Source organism: Macaca nemestrina, chromosome 8 (genome assembly GCF_043159975.1).
Source record: "Macaca nemestrina isolate mMacNem1 chromosome 8, mMacNem.hap1, whole genome shotgun sequence".
NCBI lineage: Eukaryota > Metazoa > Chordata > Mammalia > Primates > Cercopithecidae > Macaca > Macaca nemestrina.
Window position 1 is genome coordinate 112,867,624 of NC_092132.1, and position 22,979 is coordinate 112,890,602.

General features: G+C 48.4%; 1 protein-coding gene and 1 long non-coding RNA gene across 20 annotated transcripts in view; one reads left to right on the top strand and one right to left on the bottom strand.

The window, feature by feature from the left end:
- LOC105476533 (ankyrin 1) overlaps positions 1-22,979 on the top strand; it is a 244,720-nt gene that overhangs the window by 149,149 nt on the left and 72,592 nt on the right. For all 17 annotated transcript variants that reach the window (XM_011732528.2, XM_011732531.2, XM_011732532.2 and 14 more), the window contains exons 3-8: positions 12,948-13,046; positions 18,672-18,770; positions 19,327-19,425; positions 20,722-20,907; positions 22,107-22,205; positions 22,701-22,799. In XM_011732528.2, coding sequence (XP_011730830.2) covers positions 12,948-13,046; positions 18,672-18,770; positions 19,327-19,425; positions 20,722-20,907; positions 22,107-22,205; positions 22,701-22,799 — 681 coding nt within the window. The remainder of the gene's footprint in view (positions 1-12,947; positions 13,047-18,671; positions 18,771-19,326; positions 19,426-20,721; positions 20,908-22,106; positions 22,206-22,700; positions 22,800-22,979) is intronic.
- Positions 3,714-21,382, bottom strand: LOC139355857 (uncharacterized). 3 transcript variants are annotated; one of them, XR_011607071.1, is made up of 4 exons: positions 21,296-21,382; positions 19,434-19,560; positions 11,452-11,530; positions 3,714-3,849 (listed from the first exon to the last, which is right to left on the bottom strand). It is a non-coding gene; the product is annotated as an uncharacterized lncRNA (long non-coding RNA). The 3 variants fall into 3 exon arrangements; XR_011607069.1 differs by lacking the exon at positions 21,296-21,382 and adding an exon at positions 20,295-20,420; XR_011607070.1 differs by lacking the exons at positions 3,714-3,849; positions 21,296-21,382 and adding exons at positions 4,241-4,349; positions 20,295-20,420.

Here is a 22,979-nt window from a genome sequence, read left to right on the forward strand (position 1 = left end):
ATTGCAAAGCAGCATAAATTGAAGGCTGGGAGGTCATATATAAGGACAGTTTTAGAAGTCCAGGGTTCTTTTCTCCTGACCCCACTGCCCTTCTTCTGAAGGTCTTGGTCTTTTTTTGTTTTGTTTTTAAAAAGAATACCAAGATCTCGGGCATAGATGCTCTTTCTAGTCCATAGGAGATATTCTTAGCTGCTGAGCTGCATTTCAGAGTCCCATTCTCTCATTAACTCAAGCTCACACTTCCTCCTCCACCTTCCCAAGGGCCTATCAACCTCTGCAGTTGATGTGCTGCTGAGCTGCAGGATTTCTCAGAGCACAGGGCTGCTGCGAGTTCTGTACAATCAGAGTAGAAAGAAGGTGAACTGAGGTTGATTCATTTCCTTGCAGAGCTCTAAAATCGTTGTGCATTCCTTTTCTTTAAGGTAATGAAAAGGATTAGAGTGTTTTTCCTCCTCATGAGTATCTAGCAAACTGTGAATCTTAAGTGCTACCTGGGCAGGAAGGCTAAAGTTAGACTGCAAGAAAGCAAACAGGGAAAATGCTCAGAGGCGGTCGCCTCCCTTTCCATCTGCACCACCTCTCTCTGAGTTTGTGCTGTCCTCTCAGTTTCTTCTCTTATTCTGTCTTTCCAGCCCCTAGGCAAGAGACAGGTTTGCAAAGGAGATCAGGTGTGACTTTCTACTATGGTTATGGCAGTTGCTTCAGCTCTGCCTGGCTTCTGATTCATTAGATTCCACGATCATGTATTTTTAGCAGACCTTTCCCACCAAGCGGTCTCTGGGGAGCCATAAACTATCTGGGTTAGAAACAGGCTGCAGGTGGTGTGGCCCCACAGAACGAGAGGCCTGCCCTCCAGAAGCGGATCAGCAGGTTTCCCTGTGGGTTGAGGGATGTTCTCTTAGCGTGTTTGATTGCACTCTGGGGTTTCCATCCTGGAATAATATCACAACTCCAGTAAAGGTCGTGCCTCACGGGTCCTTTACAAATAGGACAGATGCACAGGCACTCAGAAGGATGAGGCGGGAGGACGGTTTGAGCCCAGGAGTTCACGACCAGCCTGAGCAACATAGTGAGACCTTGTCCTACAGAATAAATAAATAATTTAGAAATTAAATATTAAAAAACAAATTAGCCAGGCATGGCCCTGCACCTGTAGTCCTGGCTCCTCAGGAGGATCGTCTGAGCCCAGAAGTTCGAGGTTGTGGTGAGCTGTGATCTCCCCTGTGAATAGCCATGGTACTCCAGCCTGGGCAACATAGCAAGACCCCATCTCTAAAAGCAAGAAAGAAAAAAACCGGCCAGGCGTAGTGGCTCATGCCTGTAATCCCAGCACTTTGGGAGGCTGAGGTGGGCAGATCACGAGGTCAGGGGATAGAGACTATCCTGGCTAACATGGTGAAACCCCGTCTCTACTAAAGGTACAAAAATATAGCTGGGCATGGTGGTGGGCGCCTGTAGTGCCAGCTACTTGGGAGGCTAAGGCAGGAGAATGCCGTGAACCTGGGAGGCAGAGCTTGCAGTGAGCTGAGATCGCACCACTGGACTCCAGCCTGGGCGACAGAGCAAGACTCCATCTCAAAAAAAAAAAAAAAAAAAAAAAAAAAAGAAAGAAAAACCAGGACAGATAGATGTAATTATAACTTCATAGTGGCTGTGATTCTCAAATGTGTAGAAGCCCCAGTGGGCCACCTGTCCCCTACTTAGACCCCAGAATTACCCCCACAACATCACTCTTCTCCTGCACAGCCTCTGCAGCTCACCACCACTCCTCTTTACCTCTCATTAAAAAAATTGTTTAGTAGTTCCAAATCTACAGAAAAGTTACAAGAACCATACAGAGAATTCCTGCGTCTCTGGTGTCTGCATTCTCTACGCCCGTTCTCCTGCACTTCCTGTCCCTGTCCATCTGTCTATAATGTAGGACATGTGACATGATTCTGCACATCCCCAGATAGTCCAGTGTATACCATCCAAAAGTAAGGGTACTTTCCCACGTATCCATCCCACGTGCCTGCCAATCTGGAAATCAACATTGATGCAACACAACCATCCAATCCACAGATTCCATTAAGATTTTGCCAACTGTCCCAACAATTTATCCCTCTCTCTGTGCCTCCTTCCCTCACATCTCCCCGCCCCTTCCTCTTCCTCTTTCTCCCTCACCTCCCTTTCCTGCTCCCCTCCCTCCTTTCCTTTCTCTTTCTGTCTCTCTGTCTCTGTTTTCTCTCACTGCCTCTGTTCCCCTCCACCTTTTTCTGTCTCTCTCTGTTTCAGAAATCTCTCCAGGAAGATATTTTGCATTTAGTTGTCATGTTTCATCAGCCTCCTTCCATCTGGAATAGGCCCTCAGCATGCCCATTTCTCCTATGTTTGACTGTTTCCATGCTGTAGTTTGAACCTCTGCTGTCTGTCTGATGCTGCCTCATGGCCATATGGCCATGCTTGACAGGAATACCATAGAAATCATGCTCCCTCCCCACTCCTGGGGATGTTAATCTTGATCACCCAGTAAAATTGGTGTCAGCCACATTTTTCTACTGTAAGTTCACTGATTTTCCCTTTGTAATTGATCAGTATTGTGTTGGGGGAGGGATATATTTCAGTCTAAAGGGATCCACTGATGGGAGCCCATTGATGACATCTGCCTGTATCAGCTACTGCTATGGTGGCTCCAGAGAGTGATTCCCCATTTCCAACATGTCTTCTACAATGTTTAGCTGGCGTTCTACTAAAGGATAAGCTTTTTCTTCTCCCCATTCATTTATTTTTTCTTTATTTGTGTAGACCTGTTTGGACTCATGGATCCATCTTCCATTTGATGGGTTTCAACCTGATACTCCGATGACTTATTTTAATGGTCAAGTCTAAGCTGGGCCAATAGGAGTCCTTCCCATCAGTTGGCTTCTTCATCCTTTGACATGTCCTCCTCATTCCTTGAGCATTTTCCTACTTTGTGGCACAAGGTGCCCCAGGCTCATTTTGTACTTGCCCTGCCCCAGCCCTGGCTCAGCGCTTCTCCAAAGATCCCTGGTTCCTATTAGTGGAGACAGCACTTAGACACCAGGGTCCGGTCCCCAGTGAGCCAGTTGCTCCGGGTTGTCATACATCTGTGTGCATGCATGTGTGCGTACACGAGTCTGTTAACTACATCTACAGCTGTCTATGTATATATATTTTACGAATCAATGAGATCACGCCAATATTTTTTTGATTCCAGCCCAGTGCTCAGAATTCTTTCTAACCTTTCCTTTCCCCATGTTTGTCAGTCCTTCAGACAGCAGGAGGCCTGAATGCCACTGATGCCCATCCTCCTTAACGTATTCACTGACTTGTTTGCTCAGTGTGACAACCTCCCAACCACTCCATTAGCTGTCCTCTTTCTCAGACCCCAGACACGCTGCTGCCCATGCCCTGCAGGGCACCTCTCTGCTCACTGCCCTATAAGGCCGACATCACTCCCAGCTGGGTGGGGAGGGAGGGAGAAGGATGAGAAGGGAAGATGGGAAAGCACCCCTTCAGCTTTGATTTCCTTTCTGTTTTGGTTGAAATTTTGATGTAGGCAATTTGAGGAAAGAAATCAAAACTTATATAGCTCTAGTAATTTTTTAAATGTGTCTCAATTCATTTCCTCTTCCAGCCAAACCATCGTGCTGTCGCTCCTTCCCTTCCCATCATCCGCTCTGTTTCCTGTGGCTCCATGGTCTTTGCATTGCTTTCTTCCCTACTCTTTCTTTCATTCTCATCAGTTTGAGAATTTGGAGTAAGAATGGCAGTCACTCCAGTCCTTCTTTTCCTCTCTGTAACTCCAGTTTAGGCTCTTCTCTCCTACTCGGCTGCAGGGCTGCAGACCTGCAAATATAATATATTCTGTTGTGGTCTCACTCCACAAACAAGGACCAATAATAGAGCAAAGCGAGAGGTAACACACATACAGGTTGGTTGCTATTTGGGGAATTAAGCTTCTGTGACATCGAGTATAACACTTGCTTGTTTATAGCGAACTCAACAGAGAATCCAGATTGAATAGGAAACTGGGATATGAAATATATCCCACTAACCTAGGATATTAAATAGAAACATCCACTATGTAGACAGCTTCCTCCTTATCACAAGCAAGATCTTCTGACCGGATCTTTACTGCCTGCATGGGTAAATGTAAAAGCATCTAGGCATTTCTTTTCTCACCTTTCATTTTATTCACTCTGGGGTCCTCAGACTCCTTGGTGTCTCTGCCACTGCTATTGGGCCTGTTTTTTCCAGGACTGCAGTGCCTTCCATCCCCATAACATCTTCCCCTGGCCAGTGCTTCCTTGCCTCTGGGCCTGGCTCGACCAATCATTGGATAGTAGCTGTTGATGGATGCAAACGTTGTGTTTCCCGAGTGTTATATGAACATGTTTCCTAGGTTCTCCAGAAATACAGCTCAAAGAAAGGGAGTGGGGGTCTGAGCAGTGAGTTTCAGGAGGTGTGGGGTGGGGAGGTCCTCAGTCACAGGACACAGCTGAAGCTGCCTGCTCCATAGAGACAGGGCCAGCCTTGTGCACAGGTGAAATAAACAGCTGTGTGGAAAGGACGTGTGAGGGCTGTGTATCCTCATGGGAATGTAGGCATTTGCTTTTGAGATGTTCTTGCAGTTTTGCAGAGACACCAAGGCCTTTCTGTTTCAAACCGTTCCCCTTCTCTTGACAGGCAGAGTTAAATTCCCTGTGTCTCCTGTATTCATACACTTGGAAATCAATTAGTGCAATTGGGGCAATCAGAAGAGCTAAACAGAGGAATCATTTAATGAGAACAAATGTCTGGAATTGTGTATCTTGCCAATGGAATTTCTCACAGTTGGTGCAAGAAAATACTCCAAATTGAATCAATCAGGCTGAATGTGACTTTTTTCTTCTTTGTAAAAATGTTAAAAGAAACATAGCCAGCTGAGGTCTCCTTCCCCGCCCATCACACAGATCCCTTTTCAGAACAATTCTGTCAATTGACATCTCACCTGAAAAAGAGCAAAGGCAGACGCACAACTCCAGGTGTGTGTGCTTGGCATGAAGGTTTTTGCCAAAAAGAGCCTTAAAAGGTTATCTGCTGTGTTAGGACCATTTGGAAAGAGATCATGGGGGCCAGCTGGCCTTAAGGGCTCAGTACAGGGAGGATGTAGGATGCAGAAGGCTACAGAGAGCATGGCTCCTACCCTGACGATGAGAAAAAGCTCGATAATCTACAAAACGGTCATTTTTTCCTGAACCCATCTCATGCCTGCCTGAGGCAGTAAGGCAGCCGAGTAAACAGAAATTCAAACAGAAGCCAGGCTCTCTAAGAAGCAGGCCACATAAATCACTTCAGCTTTGGCAGAGGTCGGGAAAGAGTGGTGTTCACCATACAAGCCAAAATCTTTTTTTTTTTTTTTTTCAGATAAGGTCTCACTCCACCACTCGGGCTCAAGAGCAATGGTGCAACCATAGCTCACTGCAGCCTTGAACTGCTGGGCTCAAGGGATCCTCCCACCTCAGCCTCCCAAAGTGCTGGGATTACAAGCCACCACACCCAGCCACCAAAATCTTAAAAGTTCTTGAAGGCCAGGTGTCGGCTGGTGTGTCTGGAACAGGCTTTTCTCCATGGGCCCCCCATGAGAAGTATTGGGATATGTCAGGAGCCAGATGAGGCCCCCTCAGCAGCCAGGTGTGCAGGAGGTGACCCTTGGCTATTCAGGCAGGGGTGGAGGGAGGAACGGACATGAAGCTTTCACTGCTTCTCCAGATCTTTCCCTCGTGTGAAGCAAAAACAGACCCTCTCACCTTTATTTTTATTTTTGAAATTGTGGTAACATTTATTCTGAGAATAAAACAGGCCTCCCGTACCCCACTCCTATGGGACACTCTGAGAGGAGGGAAGCCCAGTTCTGGGTGGAGTGGGCTGGAAGCCCCACCCATCTGTAAATGGGACTTCCAGGTCCCTGGGGGTGCATGAGGTGAACAAGGCAATTGCTCTTCCCCACCCACCCAGCATCCTCACCTGCCCTGTCCCCGTCCTGGGGACCAGAGATCCCTGCATGGCCAGGAGCCAGCCCAGCCTACCTGTAAGAGCAGGCCTGTTAACCCAGTGCTGTCCGGGTGTGGGAGGCAGTGCCTGGCCCCAGGCTGAAGCCCACAGATCTGCCAGTTGGGCCTGGTTTGCACCTGTATCCCAGGGGACATGGTCGAGCAAAGATCCGTGTGTCAGCCCCATAGGCCTGAGCTGGCTTATCCAGCACTCACTGCACCCCCAACTCAGGAACCTTAATTTGAAGTAGACACTGAGGGGTAGTGATTACATGAATGTGTATATAGAGTGCACGCATATAGAGATACACCAATCCTTAGACCATTCACCTAGAGGAGGAATAGAAACAAACTGCCTCAGCCAGGGGAAGGGTAGGAAACATTCCTGCCAACAACTTGCTGCTGCAGGGAAGGTAGGAGCAGCCACCTTGGGACTCCTAGGGGAGGGGCTGGAGATTGTGTTGGGCCCGGGATTCTACACCAATAACAAGCAGGCAGCTGGACGTGGTGGCTCACGCCTGTAATCCCAGCACTTTAGGAGGCCGAGACGGGTAGACCACCTAAGTTCAGGAGTTCGAGACCAGTCTGGCCAATATGGTGAAACCCCATCTCTACTAAAAATACAACAAATTAGCCAGGCGTGGTGACAGACACCTGTAATCCCAGCTACTTGGGAGGCTGAGGCAGGAGAATTGTTTAAACTTGGGAGGTGGAGGTTACAATGAACCAAGATCATGCCACTGCACTCCAGCCTGGGCAACAAGAGTGAAACTCCATCTCAAAAAAAAAAAAAAAAAAAATCAAAAATCAAAACAAACACACACAAAAATAAGTAGGGGTCGGCTACTGCTGGGGGAGGAACAAGAAACTCACACCCAAGACCAATGCAAGTGAGACAGGTTTTGCTGCCACAGAGAAGGGGGAAGGATTGCTAAACATGGAAGAGAAATCCCACCTTGGAGGGCCAGATGTACAGAGCCTGCCTAACACTGAAGCTGGAGCACAACAAAAGAGAACATGCTCATTACTACCAGCCTAACATGTTATAATAAGCAAGAGCAGGCCACTGCTGGGAGAAGAGTAGGAGCATGGAGAAAGACTGCATTTAAGGCCCAGGCATGCAGGATGGCTGGAAGTTGAGGGAAGTCAGGAACACTCACACAAAAAAACCCTGGCACCCCATCTCCAACTCAAAGTTCAAGATAACCACAGTCTACCTTATGTGAAGGCTGTGGTGCACTGAAAGTAACAACAAAACTCAAACTCAGGTCAACCCCTAAGATTGACTCAGCTTTCCCACCTCCATGCTGACAACTTCACAGAAGAAGAGGCATGTTCATTTCCAGCCATAAAAACTATTTACCTCAGTCTCTACTGCTCTTCTATGCTTGATGTCTGACACTCAACCAAAAATTATCACACACCAACAAAAAAAAAAAAAGAAAGAAAAAAACCAATGAACTATTTTCAAGAGACAAGCAATAAACAGAATCAGACCTAGAGATGACCACAATGTTGGATGTTGGAAGTATTAGATAGACTTTAAAATAACTATGATTAATATGTTAAAGGATCTAGTGGGAAAAGTGGGTAACATTCATGAGTAGATGGAAAATTTCGGCAGAGAGATGGAAACTATAAGAAAAAGTCCAATGAAATGCTGAAAGCAAAAGACACTTTCTCAGAAATGAAGAATTTCTTCAACAGGTTCATCAGTAGACTGGACATAGCTAAGGAGAGAATCAAAGAACTTGAAGATAAGTCAATAGAAATAATTCAAATTGAAACAAAAGAGAGAAAAGGGGGAAAAAACAAACCAAAACAGAGCAGCCAAGAGCTATGGGACAACATCAGCTGGTCTAAAACACATGTAATTGGAGCTCCGGGAGGCAGTATCTGTAGGAAAAGGACTCTAGTGAACTGGTGTTTTCCTCCAGGAAAAGCCATATGGTTAAAAAATGGCCACAAGCTGTTATTGCTTTTCTCCCCAGCTTCTAATTTAGTGAAATCATTTACTCTTATATCCTTCCACTTCCTTCTTGCTTATCTTCTACACCCTGTTATTTGAGGGAAGAAATGTGTGATTTATCCACACCCCCAAACCCCTTTAACAGCCTGTCTGCCGTTTGGCTTCAAGAAAAGTGGCTGTGAAGGTGAGAGGGAGTCACCAAAAAGATTCAAAGCAAGTCTCAGCAAGCTGCCTTTTAGCAACCAAGCTAACTTAAACTTGATTTAGCTAAAGTAAAACATGATTCTCAGTTTTGAAGAGGTGGTAAATTACAGTTCATCTCTGTCCATAGTTACAGCTAAGAACAAATAGCTCACATAATTTGCACTCCTCCTCCTCCTTCTCATTTGAGCAATGAAAAATCTGCTTAAAGAAAAAGGAAGTATTAGATATGGTACTTATCCACGAAATGCTCTTTTGGATATCAGAAGTGGTCTCCTGTATAAACTAGTTATACATTTAATAAGACAGCTGTACAAGCTCCTTTGTGTGTGTGTGCAGGAGGTTCATTTTCAGATGTTCAGCAACTTCCGCTGCTAGATGGTGGTGCCTTGTGGCTGTCACCACCCCTTAGGTAGGTAGACGCAGCCATCTACCTACTAAGACCAATTGCTGGAGGAGAGGTGCTGCTGGGGTCTGGATGTTTGTGCATCTCTTGTATCCAAGTGCTTTGGGAAAGGAAGAGGAGGTTACTTGCTGAGAGAGCTGGTAGCATATTTTAGCTTATGGGTTTAGAATCTAAACTCAGACACGCTTCTCATCTTGCTGTTGTTAATGAACTTGCAACCCTGTATTTGTGCAGGTGGGCTCCTCTGCCTTGAAAAGGCCTCTGTGAAGCTTTCTGGGCCTTCTTGACAGAGCAACTCCTTTCTCCTCTGTGCCACCTCTACCCCTTTACATGCTGTTTGGGACCTTTTTCACATGATTTTGCATTTATTTTTTTATGCATCTGTGTTCCCTACAAAACTGAGTACTTCAAGGGAAACAGTTTGTGTTTGATTCATTTCTAGCACAGGGCTAGACACAGACTAGATTCTCAATAAATATTTGTTGAGTTGGGTTAAGTAATTGCTCAGCGTTTGATGGCAACAGTGCTCACACCTGTGTTTGAGACGAGTGCTTCTGCAGTCCCGTCCCCATGTGGTTTCTACAGGCATTGCATTCCCAGGCCATCTTGCATCTCTCTCATGAACTGTGCCCAATGGGGTTTGATTCAGTGGCCCTGCTGAGAACAGTGGATTCAGATCCCCATAGTAATAGACTTGGAAGTGATTTAGGGTGACTATGTTAAAGACAAATTTACACTAAAGTGAGAAAACATTTTTCAAAAATCATAAAGAAGATGGAGGTCACTGAGCCAGTATCTGGGATGGAGGGAGAGTGCAGCTCTGCGAGAGGCGGGCCTACTCAGGAGGCCCCTTTCGTGGCAAGGGTCCTTACTCTCTGCCCTTTGCGAGGGAAGCGCGGGACCCAGGAAGGGAAGAAAGGGGATTTTCTGCAGATCAGGGCGATGAATAAAATCCTAGAGATCAATTGCCGAGGTCACATCCATTCGTTAGCTCTAAACTTCATGGAGACCAGAAAAGGGAAGATATGCTTTCATCATCTGATAAAAAGAAACACAGTCGTTTGGGGTTTTGTTTTGGTTTTTTGAGACAGAGTCTCTCTCTGTCACCCAGGCTGGAATTCAGTGGTGTGATCTCTGCTCGCTGCAACCTTGGCCTCCCAGGTTCAAACAGTTCTCCTGTCTCAGCCTCTTGAGTAGCTGGGACTACAGATGTGTGTCACCACGTCTTGCTAATTGTTGTATTTTTAGTAGAGACAGAGTTTCTCCATGCTGGCCAGGCTGGTCTCGAACTCCTGCCCTCAAGTGGTCCAGCTGCTTCGGTTCCCAAAGTTCTGGGATTACAGATGTGAGCCACCGTGCCCAGCCAGTTATCACAGTAGTTTTTAGGGGGAAGAAAACCAAAACTCTTTTTTCCTGGGAATTCCAGGTTGGTCCTGTGTGTGGGTGTGCCCTGGAGAGGCTGTGTGGCCTCTGCCAATCATTTGACTACTCTGGGCCTCAACTTCCTCAGCTGCAGATGAAAGGGTGGAGTTCAGGGACCTCTAATATCCCTTTTGAGTCCTGCATTCTCTGGTCAGACAGTATATCTAGAATGCCTCCAGATTGAAATCCTGACATTGGCCTCAAAGAGCAGGGGCCGGCCGTCCCAGAGCATTAGCAGCAAGCATTAGCTATTTTCTTTCCAGGCTTGCTGGTTTTGCGGCTTTGATGCATTCAGGACCCACAAATGCTCATCAGAGTGACTGTGCTGCCCAAGTAAACACTAAAACCCCAGCCGTCAGCACCGAGTCAAGGCTGGCTGCCGCTGCGAGTCAGCTTCCCGCAGTAAGCAGCCCGCGGCAGCTGCCGGACTGTCACTCCAGCCGCGCCCACAGCCACAAACACCACCCCAGTTCCCAAGCAATCACAGGGCATCCGCTGTCAGCACCAGGAAGCTTCTTGATAAGGTTGTCGCTGGGTTGGAAGAGCGCTTGCAGAAATGCTGTGTGCTGCCTGAAAAAGCTCACCCTGCTCTGAGAAGGAGCAGGGACTCCTTCCTGCCCACCCACCCCAGAAAAGAGTTGCAAGATGGCAGAAGCAAGAATGACTCCGGGCTACCAGCGCACTGGTCACTCAACAAATTGCTTTGCAGTGAATTTTTCTTGCAAATCGAGGGGAGGGGAACTGGTTTCTGCCTGCCCAGTGCTCTCTCCCCTTCTCCTGGATTCCCATTTGGCCCTCAAGCACTTTCTCCCTCTCTATTACCCAGAATGGCTCTGACCTAGCTTTCTCTGATAAACTCATTCACACCAGGTGAGAAGAATCCACACAGCTTTGGACCCTTCAGTGAATGGTGTGCAAAATCTGCAAGAGGAGGAAATCTAATGGCCAGTGGTCATTTTCAGGCATTTGCATGAGGAAATATTTGGTGAACCACCCTCTCTCCCCTACACACACACCCTGGCAAGGCTGGCTGTGCTGATAGGCGGGGGTGTAGGGCTGCCCTGACCTACATAGGAGATAGTTAATGTTCCCTTTGCAGCCCCCTCTCATTTCTCTAACATCCAAGGCACCTGTTATATTTCCTCTATCCAAGGCCCCCACATAAAAGAAGCACTGGACCCCTTCCATTCTCCTATCGTGACTTTGGGTGACTTTCCTCTGCTAGTTATGGCAAAGCAATTTGCCTAATCTGTGAATGGGCTAATGCACTCCCATTCCCATGTAGAATACTTGTGTTTGAACAAGAACCTCCTGAAAATGATGCCCTGACACAGTGGGAGAGCTGGAATTTGAGGAACGCAGGGTGGGGCTGTGGAGATATTTGGGGACATGTGAGTCAGGGACCCCACACATCATACCTGCAGAAACCAAGCCCTCTGTCTAGGTGGCGAGGATCTATTTCATGAGCTGGAGCCTGCAGTGGCTCTGAGGCCTCCCCTGGAAAGGAACAAGATAGAACAGAATTAATCAAAACGGGAGGCCAGGAGGAGGAGGAGGAACAGGAGAGGAGGGGAAAATTGCTAGTGGGGAAGGAGGAGGACAGAAACAAAATAAAAAAGCGGGGGGTGGAGTTTGCTCACTGACTAAAATCATTTTCTATATGGAGCCAAGATCAACTCATCTGTTGGAATTGATATTTTGCTCCTTCATGTTGTCAGACTTATTTGTGGCTCCGAGTAGCACTCCTTGATGTCAGCTTTTGCCAGAAAGTTTCAAGACCTTTCAGGGCAAGGATCAGAAGAGCAGGAAGCATGAGAGTGATACATAAAACTTGAGCTTGGCTGCCTTCCATAAAGCACAGTGGCAGCTTCACCAAATACAGCTGGAACTTTAATTGGTTAAATTTTAATTGGTTCTGCTCTTGTGGGCTAAGGGTTGGGCAGGGAAAATGTTTTTGTTTGTTTGTTTGTTTTTGCTTTGCCTAAAGCTTAACTGTCAGCCAGGCTTCTTTGGTCACCTTTGAAATTATGGGATGGCAAAGGGGCTATTTTATGTTTTATATTTATTTTTATTTTTGAGACAGGGTCTGGCCCTGTCACCCAGGCTGGAGGGCAGTAGCAGGATCTCAGCTCACTGTAGCCTCAAACTCCCGGGCTCAGGTGATTCTCCCACCTCAGCCCGCTGAGTAGCTGGAACTATAGGAACACACCACCACACCTGGCTTCTTCTGTGGGTTTTTTTTTTTTTTTTTCTTTTGTAGAGATAGGGTTTTACCATGTTGCCCAGGCTGGTCTCAAAATCCTGGGCTCAAGCAACCAGGCTGCTTCAGCCTCCCAAAGTGCTGGGGCTACAGGCATGAGCTACTGTACTGGGCCAAAGGGGCTATTTTAATACTGATTTTTCTATTGAGGAAATCTTACAGCTGGGTGGTTGGTGGTATTCATTTCTCATATGAGCTTGCTTCAAAGTTTAACATCTTATCAAACATATGTCTATTTCTACAAGTGTTTAGGATGCACTGGTGTTACCACTTTGCTTTTCTTGGTCACTGCTGTGAAAATTAACCAGGAGTTGAAGCTACATCATTTTAATTAAGTGGGCTGCCTAAAGCCTGGCCTCAACCTGAATTTCAAGGTCACCATGGGTCTTGTGAAAGCTTCCTGCGCAATTCCCATCTGGGAGTGGTGGGCCAGTTCTTGCCCTTCCTTTCCACCTCTGCTCTGCTGTGACCTGAGGCGTGAAGGGGAGGCTGGGTGGCCCTGCCCTGTGCCCTTTTCAACCCCTAGACACCCTCCACTCCTTCCCTCCAGTGCTGTGAACACCTCAGGGCTGGGAAGGGGCCTGGGCCCCAATGGGACCTGCAGAATGCACCATTTGACTAACCATCCCGTTCCCGCCTCTCTGCTCTTTACAGAATGGGTTGAATGGCTTGCATCTGGCCTCTAAGGAAGGCCATGTGAAAATGGTGGTTGAACTTCTGCACAAAGAAATCATTCTAGAAACAACAACCAAGGTATGTCTCACAGGGAGTGGGGGAGCTTTGCATTGAAAATTCAAGTTTGTGAGTCCTTCCTTAGAAATCAGTCCTTCATGAGAGAACTCAGGCATGCATCTGAATTTCTCTTATCCTTCCAATCACTTTCTATTGATTCTCTGAATCCCTGAAGCTGCCTGAAACAGACCCCGTTTCCAGAAAGATTCAGTGGGCCTTTATTCTCATCACTAGGTTACATATCTAAAACTACAGCCCTTTCCTGGTTGCTCTATGCTTTCTCAGGGTCTTTGACTCTAACTCAGTGTCCAAGGGCTCTGAAAGCGCCAGTCAGGTGACTGGAGTTGAATCCCAGCAACGTACTTCACACTCTGCGACCTGGGACGAGTTACTTGGCCACTATGAAGCCTCAGCTTTGTCTGTAAAATGGAGATTATAATGCTTAGTTGCAGGGTTGGTATGAAAATTAAGTGAGATGGCATACATCAAATGCCTGGATGTATTTATTGGATGGATGTATTTACTGCTTATTGGATCTATTTATTGATTACTGATGTATTAATGATTATTGATTCCTATAGTAAGGAATCAATAAATACTGGTGACCATGTTGTTGCTGAGGGTTGTAGACAAGAATCCAGATCTCTTTCAGTTTTCCTTCTCCAGCAAGTCTTCCTTGTTCAGCCCCAAACTGATTTCCTCTCCTCGCTAATGACCTGGAACAGCATTCTCTTTCACGAGGAGGCGTTTGGCATGGGGCGAGGTCAGGCATCCACAGTAATGTATTTCACTCAATTTCAGTAGATTATAAACACCAGTGACTCAACTTCTGAAATCCCAGAGTCATGAAATTGATACGTCTACAGATTGCAAAATAAGTTTCATTTTTTACCTGTCACGCATCTTATTTATCAAACAGGATGCAACCGGCAATTAAAAATAAAACCAAACAGGCTGGGCACAGTGGCTTATGCCTGTAATCCCAACACTTTGGGAGGCCGAGGCGGGAGGATCACCTGAGGTCAGGAGTTTGAGACCAGCCCAGCCAACATGGCGAAACCCCATCTCTACTAAACATACAAAAATTAGCCAGGCATGGTAGCGCAGGCCTGTAATCCCAGCTATTCGGGAGGCTGAGGCAGGAGAATCGCTTGAATCCAGGAGGCGGAGGTTGCAGTGAGCTGAGATCACGCCATTGCACTCCAGCCTGGGTGACAGAGACAGACTCCCTCTCAAAAATAAATAAATAAAATAAAACAAACAAAAAATCATCTCCATTTGCTAACTCAAGTATTGTCTCCCTAGTTCTTGTTTTCTCTTCTCCTCCCTCCTCTGTTCCTTTCCTATGTTTTTCTTCTGGAGTTCTTTCCCCGCTAGCCTCTTATTTTCCATTTGGTATTTATTACACGTGATCTCACACACAGCCTCAATTTCAGTTCCATGCAGCAAACAGTTTGCTGCCTCTCAAGCAGAGAGTGTAGAAGAACAATACGTAGAGAACAGATATAATTTATGGTTATGAAGTGAACTACCAAAATATTATGAAGGTAGAATCATCTCTCAGGTAAAATTCTGTAATTTTCATGTCATTTCCTGAATGTGAAAAGATCTTATTGCACTTTTGGGTAAAATAAACTGAATTGCTCTTTCTGACTGTATATGGGGTATTTTTTCCCCAAATTCTATGTCAAATTCCGATTGTTCCCACCCTGCTTCTTGTGTGGATGAAGGATGAGATGATTTTCTCCGCACACTCCCACGTACCTGGCTGTGAGCTGAGCGCCATCTGACCTGCCCCGCGTGTGCCGGAGCGGCGCCTGCCCTGGCGTGCCTTCAAGGGCTGTGGAAACACGAGGCTTCCGTGCTTTGACTATTTCCGAATCTCCTCCCCAGGTTGTGATTTTGCAAGTGAACACTTGGTGTGTCTTTTTTATTTTTAGAAATTTTCTAAGCCAACGTGGCTTTGGAATACCATCCAGAGAGAGAGGGGAAAAAAAGGTGGAACTGAAACCGTGGGCTGGGGAAGAGTCACAACAGATTGGGGACTGTGATGGGGCTCCCAGGCAGCAGAAAGATGAAAAAAAAAAAAGAAAAAGAGTAAAAAGCCAAAACCAATTTAGATTCCTAAAATGTACTTAGAAATTTTAAAAGCATAAAACAAATGCATTCTTTCCCCATCCTCCTATCTCCAGCTCTTAAAGACTGGAGCTCGGCACCTAAGCTGTTAATGAACGGGGACAGCTTTCATCTCCACTGGAGAAAAGCCTGCTCTCTCACTCGGGGTCCCTCTCCCCCTTCCACTTGCATTCACCCAGCACCCATGCAACCATCGTCCCTGCTCTGAGCTCTGTGAGCCCCTGAAAATAGAGAAATTGGGTATTTGTGGAGCAAAATACAGCTAAGTGATTTTTCCTGCTCCTTTGAGGCAATGGTCTTTCATATTGAGGGAGGGGCAGAGGAAACAGAGGCTCACAAATCCCTTTCCCTGTGACTCCCACGACTTAGGCCAGGGGCCTTCTTGAGCCTCATAATGTGTGTGTATAGATAGGGGAAAGGAGGTCCACTTCCAGAATTTTCCCTGTGTTCTTATTGCTCACTTATGCTGCCCTTGGTCCAGCTGGCTTGAACCAAGATCCATAGCCAGGGTTCCACCACTGATGAGCTCCCCCAGACAGGGGGGCCTTCCTCTCCTCGTGGGGTAAGGAAAGCTCTCATATCGCGGGACTTCAGGCAGGAAGGCTCAGATGGAAAGAAACATTTGACGTGAGCCTCTTGATGTCTCCGTGGCCTCTGTGCCTCCATGCTGGCCCGGGCCTGCTGTGCTTATGCCCAGGAAGCGTGTGACCAGTGAATGAAAGGACCCAGGATGCCTCCTTCTTTTCCATGGGAGCCCAGAAGACGCTACTTGGAGCTCAGCATCCTGGTGTCTAGAAAAGTTTCTGGTGCCAGCAGCCGTGCTGCATTTGGTACAGCAGGTGCCAAGCCTCTCAATGGAGGCTCTTTGGACTTCTATGAAAAATTATTAATGAACTTCCAGACTTTCATATCTGGCATTTATTCTCCAATGGATACTTGAGGAAGAACTTTGTTCTTCATCAAATAGAACTTGAGGAGAAATCAAAAAGACAACTTCAGGAGGCAACAAATGGGAAGTGCCTGCCTTTAAAAAAACAAACAAACAAAAAAACCGGTTTTATGCCTTTTTTTTTTTTTAAAGACACAGAGACTGGGTCTCACTGTTTCCCAGGCTGGTCTTGAACTCCTGGACTCAAGCAATCCTCCTACCTTGGCCTCCCAAAGCACCAGGATTACGAATGTGAGCTGCTGTACCCAGCCCCAGGCTTTATGTTTCAATTACCAGGCAGAGTACAAGAAATAGACCTGGGCTGCTTCCCAGCCCCCAGGGCGGCCTCATGGGCCTGCCTCCCTGACCCAGGAAAGCTGGGTCAGCAGCGGCTGGGGGGCCACACGGCTGGGCCCCGGGCTGCTCTCTTCCATCTCAGTGAGGAAGCTTTTCCTCCAGGTGACAGGTGCCACCGGGCAAGGTCAGAGTCCGAAGTCCCTGCCTGTCCGTTCTTAAGTTTCTTGAAATGGATTAGTTAACGATTATGTAGTTTAGTAAAAAGAACTACATACTGTCTAAACTCTAAAAACGAGGTTGTTTGAGATCTCTGCTCCTTAAGTAGTGCAGGGACAGATGGGTCCGACCATGGACCCTTTTTCTGCACTCGCCCTATTTGACGGAAGCATGGAGTGGAGCCTGCCCACCCCCGCCCCCGAACTCCCTGAATGGGGGCGCAGGTGCAGGACACCCAGGGGAGTCCACCCCCAGAGGCAGTGCTGACATTCTGGTCCAGGACCCCCGGGGGCTGGCAGGAGCCTGGCTGGAAGGCTGTGGGTATCCCGGCAACAGATGGAGGCTGCTGGTCCTGTCTGTGAATTGTTGTTAAATATCCAAGAAGAATCCAGACAAGAAAACCTGAGAACGTTAAACTCATGTTCTCAGGCCCACGCCTGTAATCCCAGAGCTCTGAGAGGCTGAAACGGGAGACCAGCCTGGGCAACAAAGTGAGAGCCCGTCTCTGCAAAAATTTTAAAAATTAGCTGGGCACGGTGGCACACACCTTAGTCCCACCTACGCCGGAGGCTGAGGTGGGAGGATCGCTTGAGCCCAGGAGTTGGAGGCTGCAGTGAGCTATGATGGTGCCACTGCGGTCCAGCCTGGGTGTTAGAGTGAGAGCTCCAATTCTAAAAACAAAACAAAACAAAAACATACTTTCTCAGAACCTGCCTTATTTCTCAGTCTCTGCTGTTGGTTCTCATCTTTTACGAAGTTTAAAACAATTACGTGCCTTGTTTTCCTCCAGTGTTTATTCTCTCCAGTTTTTTTCTACTCTCCGATTTGGTGAACCCTTACTCGTTACATTTTGCCTACTAGTATGTCGCATATTCTTTGTATTTTTCTTGGTCAGATTGTATTCCATTTATTAACCCCCATTTATTTTCTGATTTTTCTTCTCTTCCCTACATACATAGTAGAGTTGATCTTACCCTTTCCTTTACTGTCCAATACTTTCCTCACTCTCCTGCCTACCATCTCTTTGTCCCCTCCACTGCAGCTTGTGGTCTGTGGGTATCCCTGGGATGGTGTCAAAGGTGTGGGCCTGAGGGACCTGCCGGCCTCCTTTCCCAGTGCTCCCAGGCCTCTCAGAGGGCTTGTTGCCTTGCAGGGTTGCAGGCTGAGCGGAGCTGCAGGTCCGCAGAGGGTCAGCTCGCTGACAAGCCTTCCAGTGTGTGTCCTGAGGGACACTGACGTGCCGTCTGCTAGGGACAGGACACCACACCCACACAGCAGATTAGGTGTTCAGAAGTTGTGTGTGTTGGCGGAGGCTCTTTTTTTCTTTTATAAACATTTTTTGATTTTTAATTATTATGGATACATAATAATAATAATCATAATAATAATAAAGGAGTTGTTTTGACATGGCTGCAGTCTCCTTCAACCGCACCTCTCAGTGTCATCTGTCCCCTTCCTGCGCCACTCCAATTACACCAGCCAATGCTGATGGTCTTCTTTTTAAATGTTTTTCTTTTTATAGATTGAGGGGGTACGAATGCAGCTTTCTTCCATGGATACATTGTGTAGTGGTGAAGCCTGGGCTGTTAGTGTGGCCATCACCCAAATAGTGGGCATCACACCCAAAAGATAATTTCTCATCGCCCCCACCTCCCACCCCCTGAGTCTTCAGTGTCTCTCTACCCTCTGGATGTCCACGTGTGCACATTATGTAGCTCATACTTACGAGTGAGAACATGCAGTATTTGACTTTCTGTTTCTGAGTTGCTTCATGTAAGATACTGGCCTCCAGTTCCATCCGAGTCGCTGCAGAAGACCTGATTTCCTTCTTTTCTATGGCTCTTGCAGCATTGTTTTTCATAGACAACAGGCAGGATTTTCCTCCCTGTACTTTCAGTGTGATTTCAGGATGTGCGAGGGGTCAAGCACGCACGTGTGTCCTTTCTACCCCTTTTGGCCATGAAGAAAGCCCCCGGGTCCTTCAAGCAGCACCTGTCCACAGACCTTTGCTGGTCCCATAGCAGGCCCAGTGGGAAACCGCCTCTGTTCCCTTCCCCTGTGTGTTTCAGAAGGGGAACACGGCCCTGCACATCGCCGCCCTGGCCGGGCAGGACGAGGTGGTCCGGGAGCTTGTCAACTATGGCGCCAACGTCAATGCCCAGTCACAGGTAATGGCTCTCTGCTCTGTACTAGAGGGTGCTGCCTTTCCATACGTGCTTCCTCTTTCCTGCTCCCTCGTGCATCCACTGGCAGCTGTGTTAACACACACACTGTGGGGCAGGACCTAGATTTCTCAGGAGCGTGTCTCCAAGCAGTGGTGAAGACATCCTTTATTATTTCTCATGCATAGACCTCACGTCCTAAGCATGATGGGGTTGAACTGTTGTGGACCTAAGCCAAATAATATGTCCAGTTATGGCCCAGGTGGAGAGAGAAATGGAGGACTGGAGGAATGAGGCACGGGGTGCAGCATTGATGACATCAATGAGGAGTATGTGAGCCGAAGAGATTGACCTACGGTGGCGAGGGGAGGCACAGCCTCTGTGGCCTTTTGTAATAATCCCAGGATGCCAGTCACCGTGACAATGAGTTTCCTTAGGAGGGGTCAGGTGGGAGGAAATGGAATGAAGAGAGTGCTGTCCTCCAGGTGAGAGGATGTTGTGCTGGTGTCGGCCTTTCTTACATTGCGGATGGATGCTAATGATGTCCTCTCTTGGTTTACAGAAAGGTTTTACACCCCTGTACATGGCAGCACAAGAGAACCACTTGGAAGTGGTTAAGTTTTTACTGGAAAATGGAGCTAACCAGAACGTAGCCACGGAAGTAAGTACCTTGGAAAAATGTTGTCACCACCGGAAGTCTCCCAGTGACACCTTCCTGGGTGTGTGGCTTGGGGCGCATCCATGTAGTGATGGATGACCTTCAGGTCGCTGCATTAATCCTGAGCACTGTCGAGTTCTGCAAGGGAATAATGACAAAGTTGTGGGTCTTGAAGAAGGCCCAGACACGTACCAAAGAAACGACGTCACACTTGAGGACGTCATTCCCGCTATGGCCAATACTTGTGACTGGAGGGGCAGGCAAAGCATGCGTGTGTATGGTTGGCAAGTTTGTATTGGGCCTTAATGAGAAAGGCTTTTGCCACAAAACCACCATGCACCCTTGGACAATTCTCATTCGCTGTGGTCCTGAGTCTTGTCACTGGCGAAATAATGAAATTGGACTAGATAGAGCCAAGGAGTCTCTTGACTATTAACTTTGGATGGCTCAATGACATGCTTTGTTGTCATTCCGTTTTATCAGTTCCTGGGGTCCTGTGCCCCTTAGTATATCCACAACTGAGGGAATTAGTAATAGTAGCTCATGGCCAAGCACAGTGGCTCATGCCTGTAATCCCACTGCTTTGGGAGTCTGAGGTGGAAGGATCACTTGAGGCTAGGAATTCAAGACCAGCCTGGGCAACACAGCAAGACCCCATCTCTACAGAAAAAGAAAATTAGCTGGGTGTGGTGGTGTGTGCCTGATTCCTAGCTACTTGGGAGGCCGAAGTGGGAGGATCACTTGAGCCCAAGAGGTCAAGGCTGCAGTGAGCCATGATTGCACCACTGCACTCCAGCCTGAGTGACAGAGCGAGACCCTGTCTCAAAAATAAAATAATAATAATAGTAGTAGTAGTAGTAGTAGTAGCTCACAATTGAATTCTCAGGGCCTGGTGTGGACTCTGGCCTTTGGTCAGTGTTAATAATGTTCTGCTTTGTCAAGGCACTATCCTGGCACCAGCAGATGGGGTGAGAAGGGGAGCAGGCAAAGAATCCGAGCAGTCAAAATTTCTTAAAACAAATCAAACTGGAAGCAAATTATAAAGGAAAACTAAAGGAATGCTAAAGAAAAATTTGGCAGGTTCTGTGAGATTGCAGAGAAAGGAAGTGGAGGCAGGAAGGGCTTCAGGGAGGAGGTGGCATTTAGGCTGAACTTGGTGGATGAAGAGGGCTTTGGTGGAGGGAGGTCCCTCAGGCTGGCGCCGCTGGGAGCATGAGCCCGAGGGGCAAGGGTGTGTCCTGTGTGAAGGGCAGCTAGGTTCAGACGAGTCAGAGCAAAGCGTTTTCCTCCTCTGGCCAGGACGGGTTCACGCCTCTGGCGGTGGCCCTGCAGCAGGGCCACGAAAACGTCGTCGCGCACCTCATCAACTACGGCACAAAGGGAAAGGTGCGCCTCCCGGCCCTGCACATCGCGGCCCGCAACGACGACACGCGCACGGCTGCGGTGCTGCTGCAGAATGACCCCAACCCGGACGTGCTTTCCAAGGTGAGGGCGAGGCGGAGGGAGGAGCCCTGGGCCGCGGATGCCGACGGGCTCAGGGCGCACTGAGTACACCCTGCGACTTCCCAAGCAGGAGCCCCGAGCGTGCGGGGCCGCACGCTCATCCCAGCGTGCTCACGGAGCGTCCCCACCCCAGGACGCAGAGGGGCCCCTGGACAGCCCTGCTCTAAATCCCTGGCAGCGCGGGTGGTTCCTGTTGCTCCAGGTCATCTGGAAATGTGTCCAGGCGGGCAGGGCGAGTCACCCTGGAACGCCAGAAGGCGGCCTTCCTGGTGTTACTTCATCTCTCCTCCCGGGCTGCCCCGTAGTGGAGGGAGGAGGCGTGCAGGAGTTGGGGTGTGGAGAAAGGGGGTCCGGGGCTCTGCACAGTCACCTGGGCATGCTCTCCGGTGTTCGGAGGCACTGCTGATCTGCTGTCTGTAAGCTGAGGCTGCTGGTTCTCTTTTAGTGGAAATGGATTTGCTGGAGTTATTCACCGTCCCCTCCTGCACCCCTCCCCTCCCCTCTTCCGCCGACCCCAGATCCACCGGGTTTTGTCTGGAAAACATCTGGGTGGGGTTAGGCCTGGCTTGAGGCTCTGGAAGAGAGTGATGACAATGGACAGAGGCTGAGGCAGGAGGATGGTTTGAGCCCAGGAGTTGGAGACCAGCCTGGACAACCTAGTGAGACCCCACCTCTTAACATTTTTTTTTAATTAGCTGGGCATGATTTTGTTTGCCTGTAGTCCCAGCTACTGGGGAGGCTGAGGTGGGAAGATTGCTTGAGCCCAGGAGGTCAAGGCTGAAGTGAGCTGTGATCACATCACACTGCACTCCAGCCTGGGCGACACAGTGAGACCCTGTCTAAATGGAGAGGAAAAAAAAAGAAAGAAAAAAAAAAGACCATGGCCCCATCACATTTTCATTCATGAATGAAAATCTCTTTGTCGGTGATCACTCTGACGAACGGGCCCACAGAGTCTGAGGTTAGCATATAAGTCGGTTTGCTCAGGGTGGATACCCAGCTTTTGAATACACTGTGCCACAGAGCCTCTCTTGACCCCCTCACCAAATGTTCCCACCCATCAAAATCTCCTTTGTCTGTAAAGTCCTGTCGCCCCACCTGAGTTTCGGGCATCCCAGGGCTGACTCTGAGATAGAAGTAAATCACATATGACAAGTTTCTCCCCCTCTGTTGTGCCCTAGACGGGATTCACGCCCCTGCACATTGCGGCCCACTACGAGAACCTCAACGTGGCCCAGTTACTCCTCAACAGGGGAGCCAGCGTCAATTTCACACCACAGGTAACCTGGGGCAGGTGCGCCCTCACTGTCTGGGGGCTTGGGGCTAGCAGGTGCTCCTGCCTTGGCACCATGGATTTCATCCCAGTGGCAGAAGTGCCTGTGGGTCAAACAGCCCTGCTGTCTGTTCAGCCTCCTTGCTGGCAGGTTTCAGACCATCCACTACCCAGTTTCTACCTGCTTTGCTTGAGAAAACCCTAAAGTCCATTTGCCCATCCTAGAAGTGGGAAATCTGGAGGGCAGAGAGTGATTTCCAAATAACTGACTTTCCTGCAGTCAGTTATGTTGACTCTGGGAGGCGTGGGCTTGGCTGGTGTGGTGGGATGACCCATCCTGTTGGCAGGTCCTTACAGGTTTTAAAATGTCTTAGACTAGAAATGCCCTGACAGCACCATTGCAGGACTGGGGGCTGGGGGCTGGGGACATGGGGAGCGGGTGCACAGCAGCTGCATTCCAGGGAAGGATGACGCACCCTGATGTCCTGCTTCCTCCCTTCAGAATGGCATCACGCCCCTGCACATCGCCTCCCGCAGGGGCAACGTGATCATGGTGCGGCTACTGCTGGATCGGGGAGCCCAGATAGAAACCAAGACCAAGGTGGGTGCCAGCAGGCTCCGCAGCCAGGCAGGGGGAGGGAGTTCCCCCCTCACGAACCTCACCCAGAGCAGCGGGCCCTTGGTGACCTAGTTAGGGATGCACCAGCAGCCTCCTGGAGCTGCCTGCAGCGGTATTCTGGGCAGTGCCGCGTGCAGTGGGAGGCAGTAGTAAAACTGTGCT